The sequence below is a fragment of the Podarcis gaigeae genome (genome assembly GCF_964106915.1).
Source record: "Podarcis gaigeae genome assembly, chromosome: 15".
Taxonomy (NCBI): Eukaryota; Metazoa; Chordata; class Lepidosauria; order Squamata; family Lacertidae; genus Podarcis; species Podarcis gaigeae.
This window is the reverse complement of record NC_139692.1, coordinates 17,078,552-17,093,954: the sequence shown is the minus strand read 5'-3', so window position 1 is coordinate 17,093,954 and position 15,403 is coordinate 17,078,552. Positions and strand designations below refer to the sequence as shown.

Genomic DNA, 15,403 nt, shown 5'->3' with positions numbered 1-15,403 from the left:
GAACCCCACGGACCCCTCCGCTCAGCTGGGCAGCCGCCAAGGAAGGAGATTTGCAAGGCTCCTGTTGTTGTTCCCAAGTGGTTTGAGGACTCTGTCCTCGGTGCCTTTAGCAATAACTTCAGGAGAACAACCCTGTGACCTGAAGCCTCCCAGCATGGGCCAGGCAAGCCTTTAACAACAGGCCAATAACTGGGGTTGTTCTCCTTTGCTGGGGGGCCAGCGTGCGAGGAAAGTTGTACCTACCTTAAGCTGCTTTCTATCCTAGCCCCCCACTTTCCCAGGCGAAACCTCACCTCTCTTGACAAGGACAAACATCAGGGAAAGTGGCTGACTTGGGCCTGGCTGCAAGTGATGGTGGGGGTTCACACACTGGAACGCTTCCCCATACACAAGAGGAAGAAAAAGGGTTTTGCTCACAGCAAATGGGCAGTTATCGGGGAGAAGGGCTCTTGCTTCCAGCAAGTGCCTGATTATTTTTCTTTGGAGTGCAAAACATCTGGACAGAGCCAGGTTAGGGAAAGCAGCTCTATGGGAAGAACCACCACAGCCGTAGAGGGTTGTTCCAAAGATGTCTGAGGCTCTATCTACACCAAGAAAACCTCCTGACTCCACTAAGAGAGTAACTGCAATTTGAACGCATTGTGCAGACTCAAGCATTTGGATGCATTTGCTCATTCTGCCTACTTCATTCTTGGATTGCTGGCCCCGGGGAGATAATGTGGATTATCTTTGCCCCACCCTCTGACCTTAACACAGTCTCCTTAACACAGGCGTCTCCTTAACACAGGAAACTGCCTTATACCAGATGAGACTTTGTCATGGCGTGATACGGTCTACTCCAGCCTTCCCCAACCTGACGTGTTCCAGAAGTTGTCGAACTACAACTCCCATCAGCCACAGGCAGGAAGGTCAAGGGGGATGATGGGAATCACTGTCCAAAACACTGAGGAGGCTGGTGTCCTCTGATTGGGGCTTTCTAGGATCTTAGGCAGGCAAGGGTCTTTCTGATCATTTTTCAAACTTGATACCAGAGATTGACCTACTGTGGGCAGAGCAAGTGATCTGCCAGAGTTATGGACCCATCCCACGACTTCTGAGATTCCATCTCATTGTTCAAGGTTGGAAAGGCCTGAAAATTGCCTTCCCAACTTAATGGAATGCTCTCCCCCAAGGGAGGCCCACCTGGTGCCAACCTTGCCATCCTTTTGTTTTCTTGGGCATTGAGGCAGCACCAATGATACAGTATTGTGCTGGTTTTTAATATGCTGACGTGATTGTATCACTGTTATGTTTTACTTAGTTGCAGATCACTTCAGGACTTTATTCCGTGTGAAGCGATACATGCATCCAATAAACCTCAGCCTCTCCCTGAGAGTGCTGGATTTTACATCAGATAGGAAGGCTGGTGACTGTGTGGTGCAACTGAATGCATGAAATTCTGGGCATGGCTTTCTCTGCCATGGGAGGGCGGAGCCTGATTACATGAAACCTCCACAAAAGTGGGGCTGCCACACATCTTAGAATTCACAGTGCCAGGAAACCTTCTGCAGAGGGAGGGTGAGTTACTCTCCAGAAGATGAGAAACACATCCTGACTCTGTTTCCATACATGTCTTAGTCTGTTGGAGCAAAAGCCAAGTCTAAGGGCACCATAAAGACTAATAATCCCTATCTGCTAGCACCATTTTGCATGTGTCCCTTTACTGCCATTCCATCAAGAGTTTTGATATCTATGGCACCTTTGAGGCTGGGGGCACAGGAGATAACAGCAAGGAAAATTCTGCCAGCCTTTTAGTTGAAGCCCATACACATCAGAACAGCCTTACTGAGGACTGCAGCTGTAGTTCCATCACCTGCAGAGCATAGGAAGCTGCCTTCTACTAAGTCAGCCCCTTAAGGTCCAGCCAGCTCCATATAGTCAGCACTGGCTGGCAGAAGCTCTACAATGTCTCAGACAAGGGACAAGGAACCCCCAATCCAGACTTTTTGGAAGAGAAATCCAAGTAAACCCATTTGGGCACTGTGCTCCATTCTTAGCCTCCCACCCTGGGAATGAATTAGCAGGACTCACTGGGGTAGGAGAACGAAGCAGTGGTGACACCAACCCATTCTCTTGCAAGCCCATCACCCAAAGAAATGTGACTGAGGTTGTGGAGGCTCTGCTTGGAATCCAAGCCCAGGGCTATCAAAATGACAAAAAGGCTGCTCTTGTATCAGCCAGCTTGGCTTTAAAGGACAAACAACTTCTCTGGTGGAATCAAAGATCTCCTCTGGGAGCACAAATTGCCATTGGATGCCACCAGACTAAAACTGTCAACAGGACCCGACCTTAGCTAATCACTCCTTGGCATGCCATTTTCAGACAAAAATGCTCACATTATGGCACCTCCTCAAAGGGAGATGCTAAGCAGATACACACCAAGGAGCATTCTATGCCCCCTTCCTCTAGGTCATGAGCAGTGTGCAGCAGGAGGGCCTTTTGATATTAACCCTGGTGATGGGATGCAATGGAGGAGGCAGGTGGGGCCCTGCGATGATACAGGTTTGGGAAATGCTAGAAAATTCAACCTGGGATCTTTTGCTTGCAAAGAAGATGCTCTGTCACTGAGTCCCTTCCCTCCCGCCCTGATCCTGAAGTATGCAAGGACCCAAACATGGGCTTGCGCTGCTACCAATGCAGCACATGGTCAGAACGCAAGGGTCCTCTGCCTAAGGAGGGTCTCCAGAGCCATCACTGCCACTTGTTCAGGGACAATCCCAGCTTAAGGCACCACCACTCCCCAACCCTAGGGACGCGGGTGGCGCTGTGGGTAAAACCTCAGTGCCTAGGACTTGCCGATCGTATGGTCGGCGGTTCGAATCCCCATGGCGGGGTGAGCTCCCGTCTTTCGGTCCCAGCTCCTGCCCACCTAGCAGTACGAAAGCATGTCAAAGTGCAAGTAGATAAATAGGTACCACTTTATAGCGGGAAGGTAAACGGCGTTTCCGTGTGCTGCGCTGGTGCTGGCTCGCCAGAGCAGCTTCGTCACACTGGCCACATGACCCGGAAGTGTCTGTGGACAGCGCTGGCTCCCAGCCTCTAGAGTGAGATGAGCGCACAACCCTAGAGTCGGACATGACTGGCCCGTACAGGCAGGGGTACCTTTACCTTTACCTTTTTTTTACTCCCCAACCCTGGACACAACAGCAAGAGAAAAGCCAGACCAGAGCTGCTGAGAGCCAATCATAATCATGGGTTTATTTGTCATGATCCCACGTCCAACTAAGTTACTAGTTGCAAAATGACCCACTGAAAACGAACAAACAAACGGAAAAAAACTGAACTAAGATTTTGCTGAAAATCTGGGGAGTTTGTTTGTGTGGGTTCTTGTTTTTAGTCCAACATAAATGAGAAAAAATACTTTGGACATTTCCCCCAAAACAGAAATAATAGCAAAGTATATGATACATTCAACATATACTGCGAGTATTGATTACTACAATACAAAGCAATGATTAAAAACAAAAGAATCCCCCCCGCAAGAACAAAAAAAACAAAACAAAACAAAAAGTGTGATACTGCAAAACAGCATAGCCAGGCCAGTCCCTGCACGGCGGTTTGCTTGGAGGGCGGCTGATGCTGCTGTCATCTCTCAGGATCATGTAAACAGAAGGAAAAACCAAAGCAAGAGTCCAAAGCTAGGCCAGAGGAGGCTTTCGGTGCCTTTTGGCCCCTCCCTCCCAGTGGCAGGAGGGAGCAGTGAGCAGCCCTCAAATTCCTCCTGCCCCTCCGTGGCCCATTCTTCTTCCCTGGTAAGCGAGTCCCCCGCCTCAGTGGAACCTCGGCCACAATCCAGCCTCGAGGAGGAGGAGGAGGAGGAGGAGGAGGAGGAGGAGGAGCAGGAAGAGGCTTCCCCCCACCATCGCTTGCACATCTTGGTATCCAGATGCTGCTGGAAAGGTGAGAACGAGGAACAGGAGGATGATGATGGTGATGATGACGATAGCAAAAGAACCTCAGCCATGCTGGTCTCACACTTCTTCTGTGCAAATTCAGGAGGGCTGCATTGATATATATATTTATATATATATTTAATCCTTTTAAAAAAATTCTTCCAAAAAGAGTCAGTAATAGGGATTCTCTGTTGCAGCTTTGTCAAAAGTTCCAAAGGCAGAAAAGATGACACGAGAGACTCCCCGGAGGCCCAGCCGCTGGAGGTGCCCCAGACCCTGGACCAGTCACAGAAAACAAGTTCCCCAAGGGCTGAGAGAGAGGGAGAGACGCGCCAGGGGCACCACCGCTGCCACACTGGAGAAAAGCCAATACTGGGAGGAAGATGGGGGAGGGGCAAGCAGCAACATGGGGCGGGGTAGAAGGGGAGGGGCAAAATGCATCCTGCCTTTTATTAACAATTAATTTATTATTAATAATAATAACAACAACAATAATAAAACATTTACCAAAACAAATTCCTACATGATCTGAAGGGAAAGCAAGTTAAAAACAAGAACCAGGTTTTCTCGAAACAAAGGGGAAAAGGGGGGGGGGGGAAAGAAGTAGTAGCACACGGAATTAAATGGGGGGGGGGAGATGTACAAAAAAAAAGAGAAACGGAAGAAAGGACAGAGTGACAAAATTTAAAACAGAAAGGCTGACAGAGGAGACACACACAAAAGCAATATTGCACCACTGCGGTGGGGGGGAGGGGGGGCAAATGGCCAAGGGGTGGGAGGCAAGCGATGCATGGAAGGCAGACGTGGAGGCTTGGCTCTCGGCCCCTCCGCAAGCACAGCCCCCGCCACCCCCACCAGCCCCCTGGCCTGGAGGGGCCACTGCAAAGGCAGATCATGAAGAGGCACCGTCCAAAACAGCTGCTTATTGCTTGCGGGTGGGCAGAGCTCCTCTCCCCTTCTGCCATCAGGTTTTCCAGGCAAGGCTGGCTGCCACCTCCAGCTTCTGTGCGAGGGTGGGGGGTGCTCTGGTCCTTCCAGAATGGCTGGCGTCACAGGCAAATATGGCAATAATGAACATCCGAAAGGAACAAGCACACTGTTGAACCAACGAGGAGGTTGAGGAGGAGGAGGAGCCGCCACAAGATTTCCGTCAAGGAGAAACGGGACGGCCATTTGGCGAAACGCTGCGAGATACTGTTGGTTTGAAATGGACCTTTTTGTTTCAAAGCTGTACATACCCCTGCCGGAAAATGAGAGAGACAAAGAGAGGGGAGTGGGTGGCAGGAATACTAGACACTTGCCTACACGGCTACACAGATGAGCCTCACTAAGGCTTTCTTGTGCCCCACGCTGCTCCACACTCCCACCGCCAGGCGTAAAACTGGCTGGCCTAGCAAGGCCCTCTTGGCAATGGCTTCAGGAGTAGGAACAGCTCACTGGGGTGCCAGAGAGAGCCCAGAGCTCTGCCGCTTCCCAAGGGCAGCAGTGAGAAGTGCACCTTTCGAACTCTGAGCCTACTAAGCCTCTTGACCTCTGAGCCAGGAGTGCGACACTCAACCTTGAATGCCCCAGGGACGCAGACACAGTATTTCCTCATGCCTGGCTCTTCTGTTTGCAAGGTCCCGAGACTTGCGGCTGGTCCAGAGAGAGCTCTGCTCAGCTCCAGCAGCAGCAGCAAACAGATAGGCCCACCCCTGCAGAAACTTCAGATGTGGCGCTTGCTTCCCCAGTGAGCACTGTGTAGTGCAGGTCCAGGTAGTGGGTAGGGCAACATTAAAAAGGAGGGTACTTCCCACCCCCCAATCCCCTTTCTTTCATGGAAGGGGCCCATGCATCTCCCCAGTGCCTGGCACAAGTTTGGACTCAAATGCTACTTACTGTAGCCTGCCTGACTCTCTAGACCCCAGCCTGCTCCATCCCAAAGGGCACCTCTGGGTGCTTGTAACTCAGCAGGACGTCAGTAATACACGTGGAAGAGTAACAAGAGGTGTTTAGATGCTGGTTGCCATCTGCTAGGTTCAGGTGCTCTTGACCTTCCAAGTTCTCTCCACAGTCTGCAAAACCAAAGACAAGGGAAGCTGAAGTGGCAGTTCAGGCAAGGCCTGGAAGTGTGTGTTTGGCTCCAAGATTTAGGAGCCACAGAGCATGCCAAGTGCAGCATGTCCCAGGCCCCAGGCAGAGAGGACTGCAGCTTTATGCAGAAAGCTTAACAAAGGATCCCGCTGTCCCATCTAGATGTTCAACCTGGTGCCTAGTGTGAGAAGGGTGGTGTTGTTAATGTGCCCGTTCCCACTCCAGGCCCACAGACACAGAGCACTCACAGATGCTCCCCACCTCTCAAATCCAGAACTGTCCCCGTCTCGCTTTCCTGGGACAGGCCAAGCAGCAGGTCACTCTGCCCAGCCCTAAGTCAGATGCCTTTGGCTGGACATGCAAAGAGGCACCACCTGGCAGCGCTGGAGGCTCCAAGCACTCACCTTCTTCACTCTCCCCATCATGGAGCGGCTGGCTGCCCATGAGGGAAGACTGGCTGAGCACAGCGTCAGACATGCGGGCAGAGCTGAGCGCCTTCCCTGCCATTAGGCTCATGCCCGGCAAAGTGTCCAGTTGCACCTGCAGGGAGCAGAAAGGAAAGGCTCAGAGACCTGCAAGGGGCACTGCTAAAGAATGAGAAGGAAGAGGCTGGCCAGAGGAGGTGGGACCAGGGCCTTCACCTCCACCACACCATAGGACAGGTGTGTCACCTTGACACAGGGGGCCCCCATCCCCACCAACACCCCTCTCCCCAACATACATAGGCATCGTCACTGTTTTGAATGGTGTGGTGTCTCTGCAAAGGCCGGGATCTGTGATGCACACCAGGAATCGGCCTTGTGGGATAACCCTCTGGCCCATCTGCATCTGGCATCTCCACGTGACCAGGAGAGCTTCTTTCCATGCAACCTGTGGCCATGGAGTCTTTGTGGGAAAGAGAGAGAAAGACAAAAGAGGAGGGAGGGGAAAGAGCATTATGTCCCTTCAAAGGCACCCATTTCCCAGCCACAAGTACCCTAAAATCCTTCTGGCTCAGGCCGTATGTACAAGGAGAGAGAAACCCCTTTTCATTCCTTTTTCTCATTCACTGCACACTCTTTCCATCAAGACATTCACGGGAATTACCCCACTTTTATCCTCACAATGGCCCTGCGACAGAGCACAACCGGCTCAGGGCCAACCTGCCAATCACAACACACACACCCTCCTCTTTGATTCTCAGCAACAGCAGCAGCAGGAGAGCCACTTCCTGGTACGAAACCACGTTTTGCGTAGACTCTCTGCGGCACAGCCTGTGGAGATGCCCCTGGATATGGGAGGAGCTGAGAGCCAAGTGCAGCTCCTTAGTGGGCTCTACACAGCACCCCAAAACAAAAAAAAGCCAGCCTTCCCTCTCTCATGTGTGGGACACCTGCTGCTGGACACACAGTTGTGCAAAGACCCACAAGCAGCTCCTGTTCCCTGCAGTGGAGCCTGTACAGGAGATCCTTCCCCAACAGGCAGAAAGTGCCTAGCTCAGGCCCACAAGGCACAGCCCGCTTCCTGGCATGGGCCCACCTTCCCCCATTCCACACAGCGGAGACATGCAGTGGAACGATTCCGAAGGCCGGTGCTCCTCATTCCAAAGGGGCCAGGACAAAGATCAACTGCTGACAAAACTGTTGTTCTTGCAGGGTGTAAAGGCTGTCCTTTATCACTTCAGGAGCCACCACCCACAGGGCACAGAAAGGGCTACTAGCAGGCAGCGCTGTAGACAGATGGGAGGCATCTACACAGCACAACGCCCTCAACCTGTGTCTCCCCCAAAGCTCTTTCCTCGGGCCTAAGGTGCAACAAGCCCTGGCTCTGGCCAAAGAATAGGAGGCATGGAGGTGGCCTTTTTGTCAGAACTAGGATTTTGCATGGAAAACAGGGACAGGAGGGGAAACGCTCTTTTGGGCTCCCCCCCCCCCCCCCGCCGACTGTTTTCAGCCCAGCTTGTTGTTTTAAAGGACTCTTAAACTTTCAGAACTGGTGCTTAAGCATACTTTCCCCCTCCTCTATCCCTATTCCTGTGTGTGTGTGTGTGTGTGTGTGTGTGTGTGTGTGTGTGTGTGTGTGTGTGTGTTGTGCCTTTTAGAATGCAAGGGGCAGTAGCTGTGGGTTTTTAAAAATAAATAAGTAAATAAAAATCTGTAAGCTGCTCTGGCAGCCTTTTCAGCTTGAGAGAGGATAAAAAAGGACTTTAAATAAATAATTAGCCAGGATTTCACAACCCCAAATAGTACCCAGGATTCCCGTCTATCACACCACTCTTTCTATATGTAGCCGCAAAGCTGGAGTCAGTTTAACTTTCCTGGAAAAACAAACAGAGAATGCTTCAGGCAGGAGAGGGGAAATATGGCTGCCTCTGCCACCAGAGAGGCCTCTACCCTCCTTCCTGCTGCTCCTCCAAATGGAGGACCTCCAATGACCAGCTGCCTGCCCCTGACATCTGCTAGATCTTGAAGGAGCATCCCATTGCCACCACCAAAATGAGCAGCAGGCCATATTTGGCCACAGCAGGAGAAAGCAAATAAGAGAAATATGGTCCTGATCAGGGTGCTCTCATGAACGCAGGTGGAAGGCAGCACACAGGAGCTCTTAGTTTGGCTGAGGAGGCAAGTGCGAAGCCTGGCTTGCTTGCTTGCTTGCTTGCTTGCTTGCTTGCTTGCTTGCTTGCTTGCTTTCCTTCCCTTGGGCCACTGTCCCATGCGCTGAGAGCACCAAGAAGCTCCTTCTCCTCCTGAGCAAATTCACCCCCATACCAACCCTGTGCCACAAACACTTCCGGAAGCGTTTGCTTGCTGCCTGAATGCCGACCAGCCTGCACTCTTAATCCCCTGAACTGGGGTGGGGAGGGGGGCAAGGCACCACCATTCACACAAGGCCAATCCTTCCATACCAACTTGGAAAATGGCTCTGTGGTATTTACCTTGCTTGCCCTCCCATTTCACAGATGGGAATGATTAAGACCAAGAGAGGATGGTGGCTCACCCCAGAATCCATGTGAGTTCCCAGCTCAGCTGGGCCTTGAGCCTGCCTCTCCTAGAGCCAATCCACTGAACTGCCATTAACTCAAGCAGCAAGCGGGAGGGCCCTAGATGATCAGAAGAGATCAGCTGGACAAGGGCAATGACTCTTCTGGTCCCGGTGCCTCTTAATGATCTCACAAGGAATGTAAGAAGGCAACAGCCCCCTGCTGCTGCTACTCCTCAGAAGATGGTATCAGGAGGCAGGCAGGCTCCAAGCTTGAGGTTTCCCTTTGTTGGCATTTCCTCTTCTGCAGGCTCCATGGAATTGTCTAACCCCCTTTGAAAGCCACAGGCCATCATGACACCCTGTGGCAGCTGATTCCATAAATTAGTGATGTCCAGTGAGAATAAGCCCCTTTCCCCCCTCCAACCACCACCCTGTCCATGCCCGTAAGTCCTGGGAGCCTGCCCTGCTCTCCTCCCACCTGCCCATCCTCCATCAAGACAGGTGCCACTTGCAGAGCAGCATGTGAAGGCGGCCTGCTCAGCATCCCAGGTCCTATTCCTCAGAGTTTCTCGCCTCTTTCTGCCCCCTGCCCATCCAGGTCAGCCCCACCCAACCGGCCACCCAATGGTGCCCTGTTCTGTGCCCCTGGGCAGGGCTGGCCTTACCTCTACCGGGCACCTTATTCCGACTGAAGGTGGCGGCTGGCTGGTGCCTGTAATGGTGCGCCCCCAATTCCTGCTCCTGCTTGGCAGTCCCAAACAAAGCGTCTGGGTCCCCAGGACCACCGGCACTTAAGAGCAGTGGAGCCTCGTGGCAAGCTTTGGTCTTATTGCCTGGGAAGCTGTCCCGTTCCCCTTCACACACGCAGTCCACTTCCTCCTCCATGCTCTCCGAGTGGACCAAGGTGGGCTGGTGGGCGTACCCATGGGCTGGCACCGAGGCTGGCGCCTGCTGGATACATTCGTGCGCCCTCACTTTCAAGAGGTGCTGGGGACTGGTGTGGTGGTGGTGGTGGTGGTGATGGTGAGGGTGGTGGTACGTGTCAGTGTTCTGATAAGGCAAAGACAGAGCCTGGCGCTCTGACAGTTTCTGGGCCACGCTGGTAGCCACATGTCCGCTCTCCCCTTGGCTCATGTGCCGGATCAGCTCCTGGAATTCCTGCTGCTGCTGCTGCCGCCGCTTGATGAGCTGTGCCACCTCAGCCTGGGGCAACCGCAGGTCCGTGTGGCCCGTGAGCGAGTGCCGGGGTGAGAGCAGACCCTGCAGGATGTGTGGGACTTGCTGGTGCCGGCTGTAGTCTGACGGGGTGGGGGACAGCAGCGCCTGCTGCAGGGCTGACGTGGCGTAGTGCTGCTGCTGCTGAGCGCTCTGGGAGAAGCTGGGGAACTGCTCCACCTGCGGAGGGAAGCCCACTGCTGTAGCAGGGCTGTAGCTGCTTGGAGGGACACGGGCCTGCTCCGGAAACAGGTGGGGGTGCAAGTGCACCTGGTCGTAGCCAGTTGACGGATACCTGTGCGGATTGAGAGACAGAGAGAGAAGGAAGGAAGGAAGCTCTTTAGGAGCACAGGAGACACTCTAGGGAACTGTGCCTCAAGTGCTTTGCAGCCCATAAGGACGATTTGGGCTGGTCTTCAGCAGCAGCCAGCCAGTTGGCCCAGAAAGAAGAGATGACCTCATTACTTCCACATCCCACATCATCCAGCCTCAGGAAAGAGAAAAAGTTCCATTCAGAGAGAGCTCGGCTAATAATCATTGCTCAGCTGCCCCTCTGCCCATCTACCCAACCCTTTCTCAAAACCCTTTCTGCAGGGTCACCACCTGCAGACCCCACAAACGGACCAGGCCTAGCCTGGGAGAGAAGCACTCTGGTCCAGGAAGCACACCACTTGGGAATCTCACACACTGCGTAGCTGCTAGCCAGACCAATTGTGAATTGGCACACATAACACCCCAAGACTACCCCATTGTTGCCATAGCCATACCTGTGCGATTCTGCGTTGTCCGCACTGAGCTGCTTGGAGAGGGGCCTGTGCCCGTAAGTCAGGGAGGCCATCAGGCTGGCACGATGGTGCATCTGCAGCTGATTGGCACTGGCGGGGGTGGGCATGCCCCGCCCAGCCTGCAAGAGGCTGCCGCCCATCCCATCTCCTGGCTCCTGCACTTGGATGGCTACCGGTTGCCCCTGCACTTGCTGCGGCATGCCCATGCAGGAGAGGGCCACATTGGGGGGAGGTGAGCAACTGCCCGACTGCTGGAAGATGGCGCTGTGAGAGGGCATCCCTTGGAACTGCGACGGCGAGGCTGCACCTGCGAAATGGAAGCCTTTCCATTAACTGCCTTGGCTGGGATTCACAATGGCTACTGTCTGTGTAGGCAGTGGGGAGGGGTTCTTTGTCCACCATTTCAGGAAACAACTGTGATTGCTCATTCATCCCTCAAGTGAGTTCTAATGGTGAAGGTGGCAGACTGCCTAACCTGGGACTCTCCCAGCTAGCTGGAGCAAGCAACCCCCGGCCGGGATGGGGACAAAACCAAAATGCAGCTCGGCAGGAGAGAGATGCTGTTGGCACTTACTGTGACTCTGGAGCATGCTGCTGCTGACTGGAGGGGGGCTGCTGTCCGTTTGCCTGAAGAGATGGTTGCTGGGATGGTTTGGAGGTGGGCTGGAGGGCTGGATCCGTAACCTACACACACACAAGCACGTCAGGTATGTTTATGTCACCACAGAAAATCGCCAGCACAGGCCTAATGCCGTCATCGTTAGGGCGAGCCAGGCAATCTGTACGTTTTTATGGCATATCAGGACCCAGGCTGTATTGCGCAATACACTGGATTACGTTGACAGAAAGTGAGAAGGCAAGAGCAGGCCTGGGCAAAACACACCACCACTGCCTTGGCCAAAGCTTACCTATAGCATGAAGTGGAAGAAGGGTGGGGTAAGGGACTGAAATTGGAGGCAGCTGGGAAGGGGGCTTCCTCACTTGGCCAATGCCAGCAGCCCTGCCATTCCCCAGCCTTCTCTATGAGGCAATCCTTGCAGGGACTACAGCCTTTTCCTGAAACGAATGCAATAAGACAACCTCCCAGCTGAGAAGGCCCCTGTCTGCCTAAAAAAAACACACACTTTTCTGAGTCTTCCATCTAAACTTAAGCACCTCACCTTTTTTGCCTCTCAGCTTCACAAATGCAACTACAGCAGGCCAAAGCACCTAGGCTGATCAAGCTGAGACTGGGTCCCTTTGAGCAAGAAGGTGCCAACACTTTCCTGCAAGGCATGGAAGAAGGCTTGAGGGCTACCAAGTGCAGGAGCTGTTCCTTACCTCTGAAGCTGGTGAGTGAGCAAAGCAGGCTGGCTTTCTCCAGGAGCTTGGAGTGGCGGAGAAGGCTGAGGAGGGCGGACACAATCCTGCGCACCACACAGGAAAGAGGGAACAAAGAAGAGTGCTGGTGAGCAGTGGCATCCGCAGAACACTCTGAGAGCACTCTGCAAAATGGGGGCAAAGCAGCCCCATGGAGCCAAGCTATGCCAAGGCATTCAAGCAACTCTCTTCCTGGCTGCCTCAGAGAAAGCAACCTGTCGGACATTGGCCCAAAGGGCTGGCAGCTGAAGCTCAGGAACGGAGAGAGATGCTGCTGGCACTTACTGGCTCTGGAGCATGCTGTTGCTGACTGGAGGGGGGGAGGTGGAGAGCTGAAAGGGCAGAAGAACTACCTGGGAAGGAACTACAATGCTCCAGGTTGCCCTGTCTAAAGAAAGAGGGCCAAATGGGGGAAGAGTTGGTTCAATCTCTGGCAGCACAGCATCTCCAGCTAAAGCTGGTAAAGATCCTTCCTGAAACCCTGGCAAGCCTCTACCAGCCAGTGTAGATAATACTCTGCTAGATGGACCAATATTTTGAATTGCTGTAAGGCAGCTTCCTGTGTTCCTGATACTGACCAACAGGGAGGAGCATTTCAGCACTAGACAACTCTCTCTCTCTCTGTCTCTCCCCCACCCCAATGAACCACAGTGGAAGCGCTTGAGCTAACAAGACAGTTTTCACTTGACACAGACATGCTCATGGGATCTAGTGGGGGGAGGCACAGGAAGCAGACTCCTACTGAATCAGACCTTTGGTCCACCTAGCTGAGTCTCTTTTATACACTGACTGGCAGCGCCTGTTTCCAACAGGAATCGCTCCCAACCCAACCTGGAGATGCTGCTGGGAACTGAACCTTCTGCATTGGGTTAGAGCAGTTTCCCAAACTTGGGTCTCCAGGGGTTTTTGGACTACAGTTCCCATCATCCCTGTCCATTGGTCCTGCTATCTAGGGATGATGGGAGTTGTAGTCCAACAACAGCTGGGGACCCAAGTTTGGGAAACACTGGGCTGGAGCCATGTCCTAAAGGGGGCTGGGCTAGCATGGCACAGTCCAGAGCAGAGACATCCTAGTCACTTATGCCCTCCTCCTGATGCTCCTTGGAAGTGCCAGTACCTGGATCTGCTGATGAAGGATCTGCTGATGCTGTTCCTGCTGGTACAAGATGTGCTGCTGCTGCGTCTTCTCCAGGGTCCTCTCGTCCATGTGGCCCCCATACATCTTCTGGAGCTGCTCACACTCCTGAAACAATGCACCAAGTGACCTTTTGGTGCTTCTTGGCTAAAGAAAGCCAGAGGGGGCACGGCAAGAAGGGGAGGCTCACAGGCAGCCTTACCACTGTGGCTCCCTCTGGTTTTCAGATGAGCCCCACTCATTGCTTCAGTGGCAGCAGGAGGAGAGACCACATAGCACTTGCTCCTTCAGGCACTGCTGGCAACAGCAGCAAAGTAGCCAGAGGGGGCAAAAGCCCCAGATGGGGCCAGCTGGATGCAGGACAAGAGAAAGTCCTCTTGGGACTGGAGTGTTCCCTCCCCACCACAACAATCTCAAGGGCAGGTCCTGGGGAGCATCTTATTCACCATCACATCTTTTTCTACAAGACACTGGGAGCTGCTCTAGTGCTGCGAGGACTCCAAGGCTTCCTGCTTTACGTTTGTCGCAGAGCAGGAGACAAAGCTATTATTCAACCTGGCCTAAGAGCAAGTTACAGGGAGGATGCAATGAACAATGGTGGGATGCTAGGTGAAAAGTGGCTGGAGGTTGAACAAGGAAGGAAGCTTTTCCTGGGAGCTGCAGAGCTCAGTTCTGCCAGGAGCCTGGATTGCTGGCCCATGCTGCTCCCTTTCTTGCCTGGCTTGGTTTCCGCCCTTGCTCTCCCCTATCAGTACCTGCTGCAGCTGCTTGATGCTGCTGTGGTTGCCCATCTTCTCCAGCTGGGCCTTGAATGCCTGGATGCTGGCAGCCCCATCTGAGAAACGGCGGACCGGAGAGAAGCGCTCCGTGGGGAGGTGCAGAGTGTTGGAGTCTTTATAGACATAGCTGTGCATGCATGGAGACAGAAAGGTGGGATTAGAGGCACCAGTTTAAGCAAAGCCATGTTCCCAGCAGCCTGGCCATGTTCTGCCCCCACCCCTCACAGTTTGGGCAAAGGAACTTGCCAACTTGCTCTCTGCGCAAAAGAGAATGGAAGTGTGGTGTCCTGGGGCGCCTTCAACCCTAGAAGCAGGAACGAGTGGCTCTGCTCCAGCACCCAACAGTTCTCAAGTCATGTGGGACACCCAGCAAACCTTCCAGCTCCCAGGGCCTCAGACTTTCGCTCCCTGGCATTAAACGCTGGAGGACCTGCATTATCCTCCACAAATAAAAGGGAGTCACTGGCAAGCTGCTGAATCATAGCACCAGAGAGTGCCAAGAGCAGGGGATTGTGTCCCAGCCGGGGAGGCCTCGGCTAACTACTAAAACTGTCCCAGCCAAATAAGAACATAAGAAAAGCCTGCTAGAAGAACAGGCCTGTGAGCCATCTAGTCCAGCATCCTGTCCTCAAGGTGGCCACCGGATGCCTGTGGGGAACCCACAAGTAGGACCCAAGCCCAGGATCCTCTCCCCTGCTGTGATTTCCAGCTGGATGCAGAAGATAACCATTGTGGCTGGTAGCCATTGACAGTATCCCCCTCCTCCATGAATTTGTCTAATCCTATTTTAAAGCCATCCAAGTTGGTAGCCATCACTGCTTCCTGCAGGAGTCAATTCTATAACTTAACTATGTGCTGTGTGAAGAAGTTCTTTCTTTCATCTCTCCTGAGTCTTCTCTTCCAACATTCAGCTTTAATGAATATCATAGAGTCCTAGTATTTCGAGAGAGAGGAAAAAACCTCTCTCTGTTCGCCTTCTCCACACTGTGCCTCACCTTCTTCACCTCTTTCGTGTGCTCCCCTTTTCTCTCAACTAAAATGCCCCAGATGCTGTAACTTTTCCTCATAGGGGTGTTGCTCCTCTCCCTTGATCATTCTGGTTACCCAGCTGGTTCACAGTATCAACAGACTCGGGAAAGGCAGCCTGTGATGACTAAGCAGTGA

The 15,403-nt window shown here is 53.1% G+C and overlaps 1 protein-coding gene and 1 long non-coding RNA gene across 3 annotated transcripts in view; both read right to left on the bottom strand.

Annotated features, from left to right (window-relative positions):
• Nucleotides 1-3,212: 3,212 nt before the first annotated feature.
• SIK3 (SIK family kinase 3) overlaps nt 3,213-15,403 on the bottom strand; it is a 92,289-nt gene continuing 80,098 nt past the window's right edge. For both annotated transcript variants that reach the window (XM_083713930.1, XM_083713931.1), the window contains 10 exons: nt 14,216-14,366; nt 13,443-13,568; nt 12,287-12,372; nt 11,541-11,650; nt 10,949-11,273; nt 9,632-10,476; nt 6,727-6,890; nt 6,410-6,545; nt 5,811-5,986; nt 3,213-5,172 (listed from right to left, as the gene is read on the bottom strand). In XM_083713930.1, coding sequence (XP_083570056.1) covers nt 5,829-5,986; nt 6,410-6,545; nt 6,727-6,890; nt 9,632-10,476; nt 10,949-11,273; nt 11,541-11,650; nt 12,287-12,372; nt 13,443-13,568; nt 14,216-14,366 — 2,101 coding nt within the window. In that variant the 3' untranslated portion in view covers nt 3,213-5,172; nt 5,811-5,828. The remainder of the gene's footprint in view (nt 5,173-5,810; nt 5,987-6,409; nt 6,546-6,726; nt 6,891-9,631; nt 10,477-10,948; nt 11,274-11,540; nt 11,651-12,286; nt 12,373-13,442; nt 13,569-14,215; nt 14,367-15,403) is intronic.
• LOC310832426 lies at nt 8,069-9,616 on the bottom strand. The gene is made up of 2 exons (XR_014558291.1): nt 8,894-9,616; nt 8,069-8,832 (listed from the first exon to the last, which is right to left on the bottom strand). It is a non-coding gene; the product is annotated as an uncharacterized lncRNA (long non-coding RNA).